Source organism: Martes martes (assembly GCF_963455335.1).
Source record: "Martes martes genome assembly, chromosome: 5".
Classification (NCBI taxonomy): domain Eukaryota; kingdom Metazoa; phylum Chordata; class Mammalia; order Carnivora; family Mustelidae; genus Martes; species Martes martes.
The window spans coordinates 118,456,136-118,476,360 of NC_137892.1; the positions used below are offsets into that span (position 1 = coordinate 118,456,136).

At 42.7% G+C, this 20,225-nt stretch overlaps 1 protein-coding gene across 1 annotated transcript in view; it reads left to right on the top strand.

Moving 5' to 3' along the window:
• TIMD4 (T cell immunoglobulin and mucin domain containing 4) overlaps nt 1-11,560 on the top strand; it is a gene marked incomplete at its 5' end in the record, with an annotated part of 34,799 nt that extends 23,239 nt beyond the window's left edge. Inside the window, 4 exon segments of the mRNA XM_080804806.1 lie at nt 4,973-5,019; nt 6,423-6,516; nt 7,782-7,821; nt 8,737-11,560. Coding sequence (XP_080660932.1) covers nt 4,973-5,019; nt 6,423-6,516; nt 7,782-7,821; nt 8,737-8,821 — 266 coding nt within the window. The 3' untranslated portion in view covers nt 8,822-11,560.
• Between the last annotated feature and the right edge of the window lie 8,665 nt (nt 11,561-20,225).

A 20,225-nucleotide genomic window follows, 5' to 3' on the forward strand; every position in this document is an offset into this window, starting at 1 on the left:
TTTTAACATTTATTCAACAATTTTTGTTTAACAAATCTTTATTGCAAAGCCACTGTGTGTCATGCATATATTAGATTGAACCATGCTGGTATTTAAACCACTTTTAAAAAGCTTTTTGTTTTGAGACAATTTTAGACTCAACACAAACTTGCAAAAATAGTACAGAGAAATCTTTACATTCCTCCAGCTTCCCCCCAACATCTTACATAACTATAGCACACGGTTAAAGTAGGAAATTGACATTGACACCATACAATTAACAAGTCTACAAACTCTACTTGGATTTTCCCAGTTTTTACATGCATTCATTCTTTAAAACCAATCAAAAAAAAAAAAAGTAAAAAAAAATATATACAGGGGCGCCTGGTTGGCTCAGTGGGTTAAGCCTCTGCCTTCAGCTCAGGTCATGATCTCAGGGTCCTGGGATTGAGCCCCGAATCGGGCTCTCTGCTCAGCAGGGAGCCTGCTCCCCTCACCCCTGTCTGCCTCTCTGCCTACTTATGATATCTCTCTGTGTCAAATAAATAAATAAATAAGTAATCTTTAAAAAAGTATATACATATCCTGAACATCTTTGCATGCCAGACTCTTATATCTAGGGGTGTGTCTTTTACCAATAGCATCCCCTAGCTCTTCTTTAGTTGTGAGTTAATGGGTTTCTAACAGCAGTCTTCAAAGTTTCACTTAGACGGGCACTGTGGAGTTGTTTCAGAAAAATGCTACAAGAGTTGGCTCTTGACTCAGGCATCTTGCCAAGTTTCAATGATTAACACATGGTATATATTCTACAGTTAAAATTTTCTCATTTGAGAAGATTTAGAAAGTATACAGGAGTACTGATAAAAATTTTAATTGCCTATAATATTTCCACTCAAAGTCAGATGTATTTAGTCTTTCAGTATTTTTAAATTTTCTTTGTGGAGGAAGAGGTATGGGTGTGTTTCTTAAATATTTACATATTCATTTCCTATGTAAGTATAGCTTCAAATCCTTTTTAAAAAATTACTGTGAGATGATCATTTTCTTGGGTCATTCAAATTTTTTGTAAAAAGGCATCCAGAAATATAAAGGATAAAAAGGACATAGGAGATCAGTTGTGCAATACCATCATTTTCAGATGAATAAACTGTGGCTCAGAGAGAGGAAATGTCATGCCCGAGGTCACCCAGCCGAGAAATGTGGAGCATACAGATACTCAGTGACAGTGAAGGGTAGGGGAGGCCCAGGGGCAGCCTCACAGAGCTCAAGGTCTGGGGTTAAGTTTTGTAGGAATTCCATTTTGCTGGAGTATCCATGCTTATCAAGAACTCAATCAAGAGCCTAAAATTAAACCAGAAAGCCAATTTACTAATTTACAATGAGAACTCTGCTTAGAGAGTCCATATTTGGGTTTTTTTTTTTAAATGTAAATACGTTCTCACCCTGTAGGCAAATCTAATATTAATCAGAAGTATTGGTGAGTCCATAGACCTGGGAAAAGTGTAGTTAGGTTGAAGATTCTTTATTGTTATTACATGTTAATTAATTTCTTTTAGATAGAAGACATATATATGGTGAAGGTACTAAGTGTACAAAAAACATTTAAATGAAAGGTCAATCTTCCCTGCATTCCTTGTGCCCATTCCACAAGGCTGAGTTTCCCATGGAAGATCTTAATGACCACGAGCCTATACAGAGTCTGTGTCTCTGTATGAATTTCCCAGGGATGCCGTAAATATTTACCGGAATGTAGAGGTGCGAAACAATGCAAATGTATTATTTTACAGTTCTGGAGGTCAGAAGCCCTAAAATTGAGGTGTCAGGGGGGCCATGCTCTCTCTAAAGGCTCTAAGGGAAGAGGCTTCTGGTGCCCCCAGGATTCCCTGCCTTGAGGCTACATCCCTTTGATCTCTGCCTGTATTTCTGTGGCCTTTGTGTGTGTGTGTGTGTCTCTCTGCATCTTCTCTCCTTATAAGGACACCTGCCATTGGATTTAGGACCTATCTTAAATCTAGGATGGTTTCATCTCAATATCCTCAAACTAATTACATCTGCAAAGTTGCCCTACTTCTAAAAGTCCACAGTCGGGGGTTCTGAGGGCTCATGCATTTGTATAGGACACTATTCAACCTACCATAGTTCCCCTCTCCCAGAATTGCTTTTTGTGCAAGTTTGGGGTATGGGGCAGTCCTGCCTTTGCCTGGATGTGCTTGTTTAAGGGTTCAGGGTCTTAAGAATGTCAGGGCCAAGATAGCACAGAAGACCAGGAGACGAGTAGTCTTCGCTTGTCTGCCCCACCCCCCAGCTGCTAGCATTGCTGTTTGGCAAGGATCAAACATCGCCATCCACTTGTGTTCCTTGCCGCTCTTCAGTGTCTAACACTGTCGCTTTGGAGCGCTTCCCACTCGGGCTTTTGGCATTTTCAGAAGAAGAAGAGGAAGAGGAGGAAGAGAAGGAGGAGGGAGAGGAGGAGGAGGAGGAGGAAGAAGAGGAAGAAAAGGAAGAGGAGGAGGAAGAGGAAGGGGGGGGAGGAAGTAGTGCTCGGTATCCCTTAGTAGTGTTTGTGTTTGCAAAATGTCTGTCCTATTAGACAATTCCAATTCAAAATACAGATTAGCTCTGACAACACTGACCTAGGCTGGCTTTTCTCTTTGATGGTTTCAATTTCGGTCTTATCTATCACAAATGATTGTAATACTATAGGATTTTGACAGAACAGGGGTAGGAGTTTTGAATTCTTACCTGTAATTTCCAGCTCTAGGGAATAATAGCGGAGAGAAAAACAACAATAACTGAGTTGTAGGATATGAAAACACGCTGAATTTTCCCCTCAGAGTTTTATGCTTGTAGGCATTCAACAAGTCACTTTCCCTGTCGAACAAATAAGCTCTCTTGTACCAAATTATGAGCTTTAGAAAACCCATCACATTTTTCTTACACCTGGAGTGCAAAGAAGCTTGGGAGAAACAATGATCAATTTCAGTAATTATTCACCTTGATTCTTGTTTTACTCAGGCCTTGTATATGCGTGGCGTTATGTTCTGTTTCTTTAGGCAGGTTTTATTGTCCATATGACTTCATGTCCTTTCTAGGCATTTTCTCCTGTCCTGGCTTATGTGACCCTGGTTTCACTTGTGCTCTCTGCTGTTTGTTTCTCTCTTTTCCCTGCCTTCTCTGTCCACCTTTCGGGAGCTGGGGTTTCTTAGGATCCCTGCTCTTTTCTCTCTGGACACGTGACCCTTGGATTTCTTTTACATTCAGAAGATTTTTAACTGCTCCCTGGAGACTGATGACTCCGGAATCAGTATCTGCAACTGCAACCTTCCCCAGAGTTTGATTCAGATTCAAATCCATCAACTGCGTGTGAGGTGACTGGTGTTTGTGTGTGTCTCTTGGGTGCCTTATGCCATGACTGTGAATTTGAGCTTGGCGTCTGTGTCCCCGGGACGGACCCTTCTGCTTCTGCTGTGTCCAATCTTGGCAGACAGTGGGGCAATGGCTCAGAGTCTCAAGAAGGAATCTGTGAGTTATCTAAGACTTGGTTCTTTCTCACCCCCATGTTCAGTGTCCACATCCTCTTGATCTCCCTTCCAAGCATTTCTAGAATCTGCCTCTCTCCCTTCATTTCTGTTAGCTCTGAATTTCAGACCTGGCATCAGAGGATAATTGATCTTCTCATCTTGGCTATTTCCTTATCCTCTTAACTGGACCATAGCACGCTTAAAATGTTTCTGCGGTTTCCCACTGCTTACAGAATTAAACAGACACTTACCAGCATGAAACAAAGGCCTTCCCTGACTGGTTCCTGCCCATCTCTGTGGTCATCCCTGCCATCCCCCCTCCCACTCATCTTCTGCCTTCACAGCTGCCTGCCGTTCCACACGGAACCACACTGGTTCACACTTCCATGGCTTTGCTGATGCTGCCCTACCTAAAAGGCCTTTACCATCTTTCTTTGCTAATTCTAACACAATCTTAATTCAGCTCATGAATGTTAGTCATTCAACAAACACTTATTGAGCACCGAGTGTGTGCCAGGCAGTGTTAGGGTCCCCCTGTTGAGGAAGCAGAGAGGGACACTGTCCTCAAGGAGTTTGATTCTAACAGCTCTCACTGAGCTACGATGTTGGGCTATGTGCCTCTCCCTCTGCCTGCGCTCCCTGGCAACCTCACACACGCCTTCATCACCAGTGGCCTGTGAGGCTGAGATGAGCTTCTGGTCTGCCTTCTCTAATGTACTGTGAATTTCATGGTGGGGGAGGGGGGCTGAATTCATCTTAGTATTCCTAGTGCCTGGAACAGTGCTTAGCACCGTATGTCTCGCTTGTTGAACTCAGCTATCAGTTATAAATAAATGAGTCCATGTCTCAGCTTAAAATTTACATTCTCAAGGACATTTACCCTTGTTCCTCCAGAACAGGTCAGCCATCCTTGCGGTATGTCCCTAACCATATCTATTTATTGTACTATTTATTTCTAGAACGTTGCACCGTTGTATTCTTTATTCCCAGAACGTTGCACAATTTTAACATTTTTTCAACTTTTCACCTTATTTGCTTAAATTTGGTTTTCTGCATTAAGTTGTAAGTTTCGTCAACAAGGGTGATAGTACAGCTAGCAGGTAAATGCTTAATAAGTATTTGTTAACTGATAGACGGAATGTTTTCTTGCTGGATAAAAACCCCGGACACATTGCTGGCACCAGCCGAAAATTTAGACCCAGTCGCTTGCTGGTCTAATGCCCTGTCCTACCCATCTATAAAATGGAGATGTTCCTGGGGGATAATGTTGGATAGCGGGTGAGCTTCAGGTAAAACCATCTCAAAACAAATGTGTTGTAAATAAATTATACAAAAAAGGAAAGATGGGATTAAAAGATTAAACATGTCAACTGAAATTCCAGATGAGCTTTGAAATGCCTGTTGCAGGATGTGGTATTTTATTCCCCCAGAGGAAATATAAACATTTCTCCCCCAATCTTCTTCCTTCCTAGCAACGGAGACAGAAATGCCTGTGCAAAATGGAGTTGAATCAGAACAGGTAAAATTTTTGAGAAGTATTTGAAGCATATGACTTTGATTTTTTTACCACAATAGAGGTTTGCAGAAATGAACTGAGGAGGCAGATACATCTGAGCAGCAACTGTAGGTAGGGGAAATAGTTAAGCAATTTGTAGGCTGGTGCCTCGTGCTCCTGGCAGAAATCACATTCCTATCATTACCTCTCTATGTGCAGACGTTCTGAAAAACAAAAAGAAATAAAAAATACAAAAACATAGAAAAATCATCCTGTGTGCCTCGTGTGTGGCCCAGGATTAGTGACATCCTGCAGGACCGACACTTGCCACCAGCATCCTTCTTAGTTGCTGAGTGTACCCTTCATTAATTTTTATTGTCACCAAAGTGATTCAAGCTGCTTTAAGTAAAAACTGCAGGCAGAATTGACACCTGTAAGCGAAAAGGGAAGGCCCCCCGCATCCCTTCTTTCTTCCTTCCCTTCTCCCTCCTGAGAGGGAGATTGCTGTCTCTCCTTGCTGCTGTGTCCGAGAAAGGGCCAGGCAGGTGAGGAAATGGATGTGGCCTGGGCAGCAGGGGTGACATGGCCCCCCCCGGAACTAGGAGCTGCCTGAACAGCCTTCTTCCAACGATTTGGTGTCAGGACCCCTTTATACTCATAAACATTAAAACGGAAATTGAAAACGATGTTGATGAATTCATTTAAAAGCAAGAATAACAAAACAAATCCATGACACGTGAACATGAATAACATGAAATACAACTATATTTTCCCCAATGAAACCATATTAGAAAAATGGCCTTAGTGGCATTGTTTTAGGTTTCTGCAAATCTCTCGACTATCTGGGGGTGTGGGAAGCAGAGAGAATGTCGCATCTGCTTACATATTCTAACATTGGAAGGATGACCTCAGCACATCACTGGTCAAGCCACCTTGGGGAAGACCCCACTGTCCATCTCATGAGAATGACAGTGAAAATGGCAAATAATGTTCGTGAAAATCATTTTGATCTCATGGGTCCCCTGGCTATACTTTGAGAACCAGAGCTGTAGAAAATTTGAAATTGAGTTCCTTTTTCTCTCAAATCTTATTGCCTCCGGAGGTCTAAATTAGCTGTGAGGAGAGCTGCCCAGGACTGGGCAGATTTCCTACCTTCAGACCCCTGAACCCCGCAGCCCATATGCCTGATGTCAAAGACAGGCGAATTGGGTGGTCTGGGTAAATGTTCCAGATTTGCAAAGATCTTTTTAAAAAATTCTGATTTGTAAGGCTGCTTTGCCTCTATCTTGAGCCCTATCAGGCAAAGTTGAGGGTAGGGGGAAGCAGTGAAGCTGCTGGCGAGTGGAAGGTATGATTGGCACAGGAAAATCATGCAGGGGTAATGTTCAGAAAGGACTGGCCCAATCGCCATCCCTGTGTCTCACCAGGTAAAAATGATCATCAACTCTGACCTGCTAATGATCATCGCTCCCTCCCTGGGATTCGTACTGTTGGCATTGCTTGTGGCGCTTTTCCTTCAAGGTAAGGAGGGCAGGCCCAGGTGGGATGGTGCCCTTCGGAACTGGGGAGCCTCCAGAAGGATGTGGGAGTGGACTGATTCTGCTTCCTGCCCCTGTCTCCTTCCCCCAGAGTCCCATTTCCATCACTGACTCCATCCTGGTCAGGGCCATAACAGGGAAACTTATTCTCCCCCCGGATGCTAAAGCCTTCACATATCATCTTCCTGATGGAGTCTCTATTTTGGAAAAGAAAAGCGAGAACTTTTCCGGAAACTCAATCACTGACAGTCCTGCTGTTAGTTTCCTGATGTGTCTAACTCCTTTCCTCCTCATGACTGCCTTAAGTGAAAAATGCTATTATTATCATTGTCTTAGGGTGGAGGAAACCCTGGTCCAGCCCACTGCTCTGGCTAGGACTGCCCCAGGAAGAAAGCCATGAATGATCTCAGGCTTCTTGCCTTAAAGCAAGCTTTGTTTACCTGGGCTCCACAGATAGACCTCAGGGGAAAGGGATTCCCTTGGAATCCTGTGCAAATGTACTTGCATGTTCCGATCTGCACTTCTCAGGGGGTGGAGCCCACAGTCATATTAGATTCCCCATCTGTCTATGACCTTACACCTCCCCACCGCCCCCCCCCCACACCTCTTCAAAAAAAAAGTTTTAACACACTGCAAAAAGGAGTCATGGAACCGGGTTTATAGTTGTCATGCAAAGTAGAGGTATGTGACATCTGGTTCTGTTGTAAAACAGGGGAAAATTGTTCTGTAGTCATTAACAGAAACTGTTTTGAGGTGGTAAATGAGGAAATAGAACTGCTAACCATCTTGGCCCTTTCACGCAACAGTAGTGAAACTTGCATGTTTCAATACCTGTTCCTAGTGAACGCGGACAAAGGAAATTCAGAACTCAGTAGGAAGCCTGCGATTACCCTTCCTGCAAAGCCCTTTGTAAAGGCAGAGGCCACTGGTCCTCATACAGTTTTGGAATTTCTGAGTATGTCTCATAAGGAAGTGTTTTAAAACTCAAGTGAGTGCTTCAACTCTGGGTGGGCCAAAGACGTCAGAGTGAAGCAGCTTAACATTGTTGCCAACAACACGGGAACAGATGCTGATGGGCACTGCCTTGGGGCCCGAAGAAGTAAAAGCAATGGCTTTGTCTGCCAGAACCAGCCCCTAAATTCTCACCTTGGGTCCAACTCTGCTCTTGGTAAGGCAGCTTTGGGCTTTCCCGGAATTTCACATGTTCTAGCACGGCTACCCTGCTTACCCATGGCCTTCTCTTTTCAGGGAAAGTCATGAAAACCAGTTGTTTCTCGAAACACACAAGGTAATTCATCTTGCATGACTGATTGTTGTAATGACTGTACAAGCTGTTACAAATGATTAGATACTACTCAGTGGTTTAATGACTTGTGCTTGTGTTCAGTTTAAATTAAGGGTTAGAAAAGTGTGGCATTAGAGGTGAAAAAGATGTGGGATTTAACTCACATTAACCTTTGTCTTGGTTAACACTGTTATATTTCTCTTAAATATAAATACAAAGGCAGGTTGCATTAATAGAAGCATGGCGTGCAAAAGAAAGAAGGTGATATGCCTCTGTCCTCTGTGCTCAGAATTGTTTGTTCAACTCTGGGCAATTCATTTTAAAAGGACATTATTAAACAGGAGTTTATGGAGAAAGAGAGTTGGCACTGTGGAAAATGAAAAACATGTAGAATATCATTCTTGGGGTTTGGTTCCTCTGCCCAATATTAGACCACCAGAACAGTTTTGTTTTGTTTTAAATAGTTTGAAGCGTCTCTGGAAAGAGATTTTGGACATCTGTCCTGTTCTATAGCTTTTGGGGAAAGAAATGAAAAGAAGTGGTGTAAACTCTGTTGACGACTGTAGCCTTCCCTTAATTGCATCAATACCAAATTATCTGTTACCAAATAAATATTAACAAGTAGGGAAACTGAGACTCAGCAAGGCAGCTTTCCAAAGTCATACACACATTGTGATATTGATCTTATATTCTGTTAATATAGAAACGTTTAATTCCCTTATTGGAATAGACTGGCAAAAGCCTTTATCTCCTACAGTGTCGGTTTTCCCGTGTGTGAATGAAGGGGCTTAGACGGGACGGAGTCTGAGCCCTTTTCAGAACTCTAACAACTGTGGTTAGTGATGTTGTGAGTGAGCAACGTCCATTTCTTTCTGGTCATTGCATTTTCCATTCTCAGACTCCCCTTTCTCCTCGCAGGCTAGACAATGTTGGAGAATGTAAAAACAACTTTGGTGACATGCAGCATGGAAGAGAAGACGAAGATGGTCTTTTCACGCTCTAATGTGCCACCTTTTCTCAGGATTGAGGACGGGGATATGATGTGGGAATTGTCAAAACAAGTCTTAGAATGTGTTGTTTGTGTTGTTTTGTTTTTAAAGCCCCACCGACTCCACTGGTGTCATGGTCCAGTCTTGCTTTAATTTCACAAGTGGAAGTACTTTAGAGACCTTTAGCACCTTCTCTGCCAGGTGCTTTAATCTCCCAGGTAGCATCATGCTAAGTGATCTTCCAGACTGTGCTTGAATAACTTCGGTGATGGTGAGCTCACTACCACATCTAAAGGAGATCATTCCATCTCAGGACAGTTCTGAGACTTAGAAATATTTAAAACAAGGTCTGTCTCCAGATAGCATCTGCTTATGGGTCATAGCTGAACTCACTGTGTTTACACAGAACATGTGTAATCTCTCTTCTCTCTGGCAGCTATCCAGATATGGGAAGGAGGATCTCGTGTCTCTCCAAATTGCCTTGCGTCTGGGACACTATTTCGGGTTCCTTTTTGACCCTAGTTGCCTTTGCCTCCTATGCATTTGCATCTCTCTGTTTATGCCCAACTTTCGGAGTGCATGCCCCCCTCCAGGGATGGTCGGAGCAACCCTGGGTCTGGGTCTCATCAGTAATGCCGGAAGCAATATAGAACTTCACCATCATTTTGGCTCACATTTTCTTTTTTGAGAAAAGGTTCTCCCTTAACCAGGGCTCTGTGGGGACAGGTGTGGTGGCACAGAGTCAGGAGTTTCCTGCAGCAGGAGGTAAAGGTCCAGGTGGAGGTGGGTATCAGAGCCCTCATTTAAGCTGGTGTGGGTTGGACTTCCCATCTTCAGTCCTCCCCCCTCCAATTTGTTCTCCACCTGTGGCAGAAATCTCCTTTTTTAAATGCAGATCAGAGAGTCCTGTCTCCCAACTTCTAGCCATAGTGTGGAAGAAGCCCCTGGGCTCTGCCTGAGGCCAGGCAGCTACCACAGATGAGTGAGGCTAGGGAAGTGCCGGTGCGGTTCAGAGTGGAACATGTCTGTGTCCACTGGACGGCCTTACCACTCCAACTTAGAGTAACGTCCTGGGCAACCCAGGACAACAGGATAGAACAAGGAAACCAGTCTGAGACTCCAAAGTCCAGGAGGCAGGGTGTGGGTTTTACCAAATGATGAATTAATAAATACATAAATCTTAAGCTGAGACTCCCCAGTCAGAGGAGACTGTTGGTCTAGTAATTCCTCTTTCCCTCTCCATGCAATCAGGATGAATTGGTAGCCACGTACAAATAACTTCCTAGTATCTAGGGCCCAGGAGAGAAGATTGCTTCCCTTAGACAGCTTAAAAATTTAAATGAGATGAAACACACATGGGAAATGCAACAGAATGGAATCAGTGTTGATTTTCCATTTGCACAAGGAAGGACTTTGATGGAGATGTGGTTCTTACAATTGATTTTTACATGGTGGGTCCACAATCCAATCTTGAGGATTTACGGCAAACTAATTCTGCAACCTTGACCTTGGTCTTTCTAGGCTAAATCAGAGATAACATCCAATCCTTAAGTAGCATTTGCTATGGTCTAGGTACTTGACTATGTTTCAAGGCCATTTCTCACTGAATCCTCCCAGCAGCCCAGCAAAACAGGCTTATTACTCCTGCTTTTGGCATTGAGAAAACAAAGCAGAGAGAGGTGAGGGAACTTGCCCAAGGTCGCATGGACCAATCCCCCATGACAGAGCAGGGCCTTGAAGCAGGCTGGAAGGACTCCACGCTCTTAACCACTACCCTGTACTTCACAACCGGGGCCTTAGTTTAACATTTAGTGCATACAGAACTGCAGTATTGGCCTGCGTGGGTCCCAAATGGGTTTCAGTTTGCTCAAATCCACGGTGACCTGAGTGTTTTGATGGTTCTCCCATCCCAACCCCTTTATAGCTCAATCTTCCCTTGTCTCCATATTATTTACTCAGAATCTTATTTGCATTTGCAGAGGAAGCCGCAAGTGGAGAACCTGGCAGGAACCTTAATGAAGCCAGGTGGGACACATTTAAATGGGAATGTGTTGAACTAACTCATGGAGAGCTGGAGCCAGCTGTCAGCGGCTTAATGAAAGGTTAACAGGAATCCAGCAATGGGTGGCTGGGGAGACTCTTTGTCTCTCCAAAGAAAACAAAAAGTTGAGAAGTGAGCTCCCTGGGTGAAGGCAACATCAGAAGGAGGAAGCCACTTGTAACCAAAAGGCTGGGTCTCAAAATAGAATTTCATTTGGATTTGTCAACATGTTATCGCCATTAAAAAAAAAAGCATCGTGAGTTCTCAGCTCTCTGAACATCAAAGGACAGCAAAGAGAAGGATGCTGGAGTAAGATGAATGCTGGTATTGTTATGAGGGTCTTGGGGCGTGCTGGAGCTAGCTGCTCATGAAACAGAAGATGGGTTTACTTTCCATCTGAGCTGGAAAGGTGCTGTTCTGCAGTTGTGTGCTTTATCAGTGCTGTGTGGGGAGTGGGGGCTGGGAGGGTGTCCGGGAAAAATCCGGACACATCCAGCAATTCAACTCTCATGTTTTATCTGATGAAACTGAGGGCCAGATAAGGGGACTGAGTTACCCCAGGCTACACAGGGCCAGAGGGCAGACCTAAACCACGTCTCCTGGACTTCTCTCTGTGGCCATGTCATAAAACTGTTCTTGGATTTTTCTAGGTCAACCTGGAGCTACCTGTTTGTTTATCCTTTTGAGGTCACATTAAATTCCTGGTTCATGCAACTCAGTGTTTCTTTCCCTTGAACCATCTTTCCCAGAACACCCTTGACCCTGGGGTGGACTCCCATACCCAGAAAGAGGAATGAGAATGTGGAACTGTGAAGCTTGGCTGTTCTGTTCCTTTTTGAAGAACACCCTGTAATGAGGGTGACCAACTTGTCCCCCCCCCCTTTTTTTTTTAAGATTCCATCCATACTCCTGACAGAGAGAGACACAGCAAGAGAGAGAACACAAGCAGGGGGAGTGGGAGAGGGAGAAGCAGGCCTCCCACCAAGCAGGGAGCCTGATGCGGGGCTCGATCCCAGGACGCCAGGATCATGACCCAAGCCGAAGGCAGATGCCCAACGACTGAGCCACCCAGGTGGTCCCACTTTTCCCATTTTAAAACTCAAAGTCCTGCATGCTGGGAACCCCTTCAGGAACCCCTAATGACTATAACATGTTCACAAATCCAGGCAAACTGGGATGATTTGTCCACTGAAGTCTGTAACTAAACCAGAAATGGAAACAACCACCCTGAGTTCTCGACTCTCTTGCAGTGATCGTTTTTTCGCTGCAATGGTCCAGTCTTAAAATGGACTATTAAATCTAGATGCTAGACCCTTGTTAATCAAAATGTGGGGCTCAGACCATATCACGGTCATCACCTGCGAGCTTGTTAGCAGTGCAGAGTGTCAGTCCCCACCGTAGAGGCCGGAATCAGAATCTGCATTTTAATGAGGTTTTCATGTTACTCGTATGAACATTAAAGACTGAGAACTGGCCTAAAGCATTGATTGATTTTCAAAGTCAGCTGCACATGGAAATCGTATGGGGATTTCAGTAACAAAATATAATGATGTTTGACTCCCGTCTGAGATCCTGATTTTAATGGGCATGGGGGAGACCTGGCTATCAGGGGAGCTTTTAGGCCACCTGAATACGCAGCAATGACTGTGAACCACGATTCTAAAGGGAGGGCAGCTTTGCGCCAGAAGGAAATGTTGCTAATTAATCAGGACAACTTTTGGCCTAAGTTACAAGTTTATGTGGGTCTAGTACCCCCACATGATTTTGCTCAAAGAGATGATCAATAAAATTGTTCAAGAAGATCTGAGGAGACAGGATAATGACCTAAATGTCCCAATTACTATGGATGAGGCCCATTAAAGTAATTAAAAACCAAGATATAATATTTGGTCTATGGAAAGTGATAATGAGAAAACAGAAAAGATAAATGGAGAGAGAATGTCTGGGGGTCAAGGTGGTGCTATTAATCTTTCAGAGACATCAGAGGGGTAATGGGATGATGCTAAGATTGTAAGAGAAACATGGAAGACTGGTTAAGTGGAAACCTTCATTGCAGAGTAAAGAACTTGGAAATCGGCAACTCTCTGCCCTCTTGTACCTAAAAATAATGGGAGACCCTTCTCAGGGCACAGTTATTCATTGACTTAGAAAGATTGTATTCAGCGGCAAGTAAGAGAATACTAAAAAGTGGTGACTTAAAGACTTAATTATTTCATGTAACTAGAAATCTGGATATAGGCTGTTTGAGGGTTGGTTCAGCAGCTTCATGGAAATGAGATATTAGAGTCTCTGTGACTTCTTTTGGCTCCTCCCCCATGGTTGCAAGATGGCTGTCACAACTCTGATGTGCCCTCACACAAAAGGATGCCAAACAGGAAGGAAGGACATGGAAAGGAATAGGACTCTTCCCCTAATATGACTCTTACCCTTTATCAAAAATGGAAATCTGCCGTAGAAGTTACCAGAAAACCCTCCCATATGTTTCATCGGCCATATACTTCACTGGATCACATGCCTACCCTTTGGCCAAGGAGAATGAGATATCTGGGACTGATTTACACCAATCATGACTCAGCCCCAGGATGTACACATAGTCATTTAGCCAAAACTTACAATCAATCAGCAAGGGAGAAACTGGGAGTGGTTGTTGGGTCAACGACCTTGATTTCTGACACATTCATCCAATGGAAGTATCCTGAGTGTCTCCTGTGTGCCAAAGGGCCCTTTTGGGAGCTGGGGCAGATAAATGAATGGGACAGACCTAGTCCCTCTTCTCTGACAGCTTACAGTCTACAGAACCACTTCCGTCTGTATTATGCATTTTGTGATTCCAAATGTTTGGATCATTTTTAATGTACCTGAGTAGCAAAAAGAATGGAGGGATATAAACAGGATAAAAGCTTAGAAATTCCGCATACACACCTTCTTGAAGCCAGGGAACTGAACCTCTCATGCGAATGTCAGGCATCAGTAGAAGAATGAGGCAGAAATATTCAGCCCAGGTCAGTAAAGAAAACTGTGGCAAAAATTCTTAGCCATGGTGAAACTTCGTAAGTATGTCAGAGAGTAGGCAGCTAGGAGTCAAAGTGCAATGGTAGAGTAAGGGAAATAACCTCTTCTGTATTTCTACGCTGTTTCCTACTTTTCTAAGAGTTTCCAAACCCACAATACTCAGAGCAAGAGCACATCCCCATTTGATAGGGGAGAAAAATGGAAGCACAGAGAAGTCAAGTCATGGCCTGTGTTCCCACCGTGGTGAGTGAGACAGGACTAGAAGCAAATGTCCTGATTTCCCCTCAATCCAATGGATAAGTATTTTCATGGGGTGCCTACTGTGTGTATGTAGTTTTGTGCCTGAGCCTAATAAAAGCACTAGTAGTCATCACTAATATTACCTGAGCCCTTTCTGGATGTCAGACGCTACCCTAAGCCCTTTATATGCATGATTTTATAGAATCATAAGAATCTCTCTATGAGGGGGTTGCCAGTTTTATCCTTGTTTGACAGGTGAGGAAATGGAAGTCCAGATTCATAAAGTAGGTAGCCAGCCCTCAGTTGAGCTGGGGTTCAAACCCTGGAGCAGCTTCAAAGCCCATGTCCTCAACCCCTGCACTCTGGACCTTCCAGGTGTATGAAGGGCCTTAGTGAGCTCTTCATGACTCTACTCCCTTGTGAGGTGGACCGGATTGCACTGGGGGTCTTAGGTTCGGTGTCCTCCCTTTCTAAATCTGTCTGATTGGGCCAACCTGGAAATGGATGGGGGAGTGTGAAGGGCACAAAGCCAGAGGGTCTCACATTCTTGAAGAGACTCAAGTGTAGCCTTACTTTCAAATGGGACTGTTTGGGCTTGGAGATTAATCAGGATCTGGCACTTAACTTATTCCATGAGTGTGGCTCCCTCCCCCTTTAAAAATATACCTGAACAAAGAGAAAGCAGAGGGCCTGGGTCCCACTCTCCCACAGAGCCCCTGATCCCGTCTTCCTCTTCCCTGCCTCGCCCTCATGCTGCCTCTTATCTCTTCTCTCTACCCTGTTTATCTCTGTTCCCTCCTCAGCTTCTTTCCTTCCCTTCTCTGGTCCCTCTGAGATGTGTCTTATCTCCCTTCAGCAGCTCCATCAATAAAGTCCTATCATTTTTTTTTCTCCTGCTCCGGGATGCCTCAGCATCATTTTAATCTGTTCCTCTGAGCTTTGCTTTTCAATCTCTTCCCAAACTTAATCTCAGCCCCTTCTTCACTTAGATGAAGAAAAGGCCAGAACAAGATTACATTACCTGACAATACCTTCTGGCTTGGGGATCAAGATGATTAGAAAAGACAGCAGAGTCTTGCTTCACCACCGTACCCTGGGTATGCTGTAGTGAGAAAAGTTTTTTAATTAACCTAAGACTCACCATCAATTAATGCTATAACCTCCACCACCAGCCCCTGCTTTCTTGCCTTTTTTTTTTTTTAAACTATTGTTGAAAATTTTGCAACATTTGGTGTGTGGAAAGAGCACAGGTCTTGGAGTTAAACTGGCCTAGAGCCCAAAGCTGCTCTTGCCCGGCTGGGTGGCCCAGGACATGTTGCTTGCCATCTCTTAGCCTCAGCTTGATCGTTTGTAAATATGGGATAGTCATGGGACCCTCCTAAGTAAGCATTAAGTGTAGCAATACCAGAAAAGCAGTTGGCCCGGTGCTTGGCACAGGGTAGCGGCTCTATGAGTAGCAGGCACTGTTGTTAGCTCAGGTCCACAGCACTAATCAGTGTAGAGTTATAAGTCTATGTTAACTGAAGTTGCTGGCAGGATCTGCAGAGTTCTACACTGAGGATACATATGGTGCACTTGCAAAACTGGAATGTTGAACTTGTGGACTTCTGGTCTACCTCAGGAGCTGCACATGTGTCCCCTGATCTGGGTTCTCATACTTTAGATGGCCTAAAATTCATCTGAGAGTATGTTAAAATGCATTTACTTGGGTCCACCCCCCAGAGATGCTGATTCACTGAGTTGGAATTGGGCCCTGCTACCTGAATTTTTAGTGATCTTGGTAGAGATCTGAAGCATGGGGCAGTGGATCCTCTGAGAGTGTGTCTCACAGGTTGACATTTAAGCAGCCCTCATGGTAGTTAGCCTGATTCCTGACCACTCTGCCCTGACACCTTTTCCTGGATTCTGATCCTGTTTTTACCTTCCTTTGTCTTCGGACCCTGTGCCCTACTCTGGTTTTGCTCTGATTCTGTCCTTTCTTGGTTCACCGTAGCCAGCCCCAGAACATTCTCACCCGCTGGTTCATACCGTCAGCTTCCCCTACCTGCCTGAGCTTTGGCTCTGGCTTAATCTTGTGTTCCACATGAAACTGTTCCAAAGTGACCCTGTCACTCCTGAAGCTTCTATGCACTAGTTACGGCTGTCATTTGCCATCGTCTCCTGCCTCTCATGCATGCCTTTTGTACTCGCCACCCCACTGGGCTTCCAATGGGATGAAGATCTAGAAAGATGGCAGAGGCACCATTTTGAATTTGGATCATAATTTTAAAGCACCAGAAATGTGGAGAGTGGACCCTGCACTGAATTTTTATTGCCCCTAGGATGTATGCTGGGTTACTTTTCATTTTAATTTTAAATCCACCTCATATATCTTGGTTCCTTGTGGGGCGTTTTCATCCCTGCCAAATGGTGAAGAATATAAGAAAAAGGCTCTGGGTTCTATCTGGATTCTTTTTTTCTTTTTACATTGTGGATATATAGATAGATAAATAGATATATAATTTTTAAAAATTGTGGAGAGAGATATATATATATATGTACACTTAAATACATGTATACTTAAAATGGTAAAATGAAAAAATTCATTAAATGAAATTTATTTATTTCTGTTATTTATATATATATATAATACGAAATTTTTCATTTTAACCATTTTAAGTGTACAAGTCAGTGGTATTAATTACATTTATATGCTGTACAAATATTGCCGTGATCTATTCCCAAAATGTTTTGTCATCCCAAACAGAAACTCTGTAACTATTAGGCAATAATTCTCCATTACCTGTTCCCTCAGCCCCTGGTGATGACCATGTACTTTTTTTGCCTCTATGAATTCCCCTATTCTAGATATTTCATGTAAGTAGCACTGTATACTATTTGTCCTTTTATATATGGCTTATTTCACATAGTGTAATGTTTTCAAGGTGTGTCTGTGTTGCAGCATATATCAGAACTTCATTCCTTTTTATGGATGAGTAACACTCCATTGTAGGTATATACAACACTTTGTTTATCCATTCGTCTAAAGATGGACACTTAGGTTGTTTCAGTGTTTTAGCTGTCATGAATAATGCGGCAGTGAACACTGGCATACAAGTCTTCATTCAAGTACTGGCTTTGAATTTTGTTGGCCATATGCCTGAGGGTAGAATTGCTGGGTCATATGGTAATTCTGGGTGTTTAGTTTTTTGAGGAGCCATCCTGCTGTTTTCCACAGTGACTGTACCTTTTTAAGTTCCCACTAGCAATGTATGAGAGTTCCAATTTTTCTATATCCTCATCAACACTTGTTATTTGCCTATTTGAAGAAAAAAAAAACATATAGTCATCCTGGTAGGTATGAAGTAATATCTTCTGGTTTTGATTTACATTTCACTAATGACTACTAGTGTTGAGCATCTTTTCATATGCTTACTGGTCATCTGTACATCTTATTTGGACAGATGTCTATTGAAGTCCTGTGCTCATTTTTAAATTGGGTTTTTGTCTTTTTGTTGTTGAGTTGTAGGCGTTCTTTATATATTCTGGATATTGATTTCTTCTCAGATATATGATTGGAAAATATCTCCCATTCTATATTTAGTCTTTCAATTTCTTGATAGTGCCCTTTACACATAGGTTTTTAATTTTAATCAAGTCCATTTTGTATATGATTTCTTTTGTTGCTTTTTATCTTAGTGTCATATCTAAGAATCCAAAGTCATGAAAATATACTTCTGTTTTCTTCTAAGAGTGTTTTGGTTTGGTCTTATATTTAGGCCTTTGGTTCATTTTGATTTGTGTGTAGTATGAGGTAGGGAGTCCAACTTTATTTATCTATTTATTTATTTTGAATGTGGACATCCCGTTGTGCCAGCACCATCTATTAAAGAGATGTTCCTTTTTGCCATTGAATGGACTTGGAACTCAAGTTTAACTTTATTTCTTTGAAAATACTATACATGCTTGTCTGATAATTCCACTCTTTGGGGTCTTTTGGGCTCTGTTTTTGTTGTCTTTTGTCTTGTCATATTCTTACTCATGGTGTCTTAATTTCTTGTCTGCCTGGCTATCTTGATTGTATAAAGTTATTCCATTTGATGTTTATTTGTAGGAATAATTTGAGTCCCAGCATATTGTGATCTTTTCCAGAAAGAACTTGCATTTGCTATATTGTGTGTCATCAGTCTAGGACGATCATAACTCAAGTCCACTGCTTAAAGCTCCATGGATTACTTAGATGACTTGAAGTCAGGTTGTAAGATCCTGAGAGCCCAGAGTTCCTACTGGTTCACCCTTATCCTGAGGGTATAGCCCTTTTTGATCTAGCTAATACTGAGAATGGTTTATCAACCTCCCTAAATTTGATGAGTTCTACACCCTGACATTTTTCATCTAACTTCATAAGGCAGCCAAAACCACAATTTAATTTTGCAGATATATTTTTCCAGATTAGAAAACACTTCCAAAACAAAGGCAACTTTGTGTTCTAGACTTCCTTTCTGATTTAGCATGTTCTTTGGTTTTAGGCCTAGTGATTTTTCATTATTTTGTTAGCTCATTGATATTTTATTTTATTTTTTTAAGATTTTATTTATTTATTTGACAGAGAGAGAAAGAGGTCACAAGTAGGCAGAGAGGCAGGCAGAGAGAGAGAAGGGGAAGCAGGCACCCTGCCGAGCAGAGAACCTGATGCGGGCCTCAGTCCCAGGACTCTGAGATTGTGACCTGAGCCCAAGGCGGAGGCTTAACCCACTGAGCCACCTAGGTGCCCAGCTCTTTGATATTTTAAAGAAAACTGAGAAGCATTTTGTTTGGGCTTCTGTGTCTTCAATGGTTAGTCCAAATTACCCAACGAACATTTTCAGAACTCATTGGTCTTAAAAATGTATATTTCCCCAATAGCCTTGCTAATACTAACCATTACCAAATTTATTAATAAAACCATTTTCTTTGAAACAAAGATGAACAGAACGAAAATGTATTTACTCCCACAATAAGATTCTACTGTTTAATAGTATGCATTGATTTATTTCTAATCCCAAAAGTCTTCTTTCTGGTATGTTGGTACATTTAATTGGAGGAGAATAGAGCAAGGGAGATTTGACATGTGTTACAAACAGTTGAAGAACCGCCACTGGAAAGAGGAAGTAGTTTTGTTCTATGTAATTCCAGAAGGCAAGTTTAGGACTGGGAATTTTAAATTCCAGAAAACAATTTCTATCTAACCAAAGGAATGCTTTACCAGAAATCTTCGAATATGTGGTGAATAGGGTTTTAGCTACGTAGCATTCATCTGTTCTGATTTCTTTGATACTTCTCTTCTGTCTTTCCATTATTTGTAGTTTCCTTGCACCTGACTTATCCTCTATCCAACCGAGCCTGGGATATCAGAGCACTGCATCACCCTACCCTCTTCTCTGCACTAATGAGTAGGTCAGGGATGGACACAAGACCCAAGTTAGGCCAATTAGAGCCCCAAGGACCCAATTCCAAGCTTTTTGTTTCAGTTATGCAGGATGTTGATCTTTTCCTGCTGACTGTGAAGAAGAGAATGGGAGGCTGCCGCTGCCACTGTGCTTGCACACACAAGGGCGACTCTTCAAGGGGAAGTGCAGCTCAGACAGGGGAATAAAAAGCAAACCCTGGTGACATTGGTTGAGTCTCAATCATGCCAAGACTGAAAGTATAATCTTAGACTGTTCTTGTGGTATTACATGAGGAAATAAATTGCCATTTTGCTTTTACTAGCTTGAGTTGGCTTTTCTGTTCTTTTTAATGTAGAAAGTTTTAACTAAAATGGGTAGGAAACTCCATATTCATGATAGTATTCCCATAGAAGGGGATGACCAACCTTTGGAGTAGTTATGGAAGGGACACCCAGATTATGCAAAAGGTTGACTTTGAGAACTTCCAACTCTAAATTCTTAGCTTCTCCAAAACTCTCCTTTACTTGGCTTTTGTTCTGCCCACCAGACCTCGTAGCCCCAGAGAGCTCCAAGAACACTGGGTTGGCCATCCCTTGGGGCCATCCCTCAGGGCCAAGCAATACAGAAGTTAACACATGTCCAGGCCTGGGATGCATATATAATGGAGAAATCCATAATGTTTAATCCCAGAATGAATGATTTAGAGTCGGATTATTC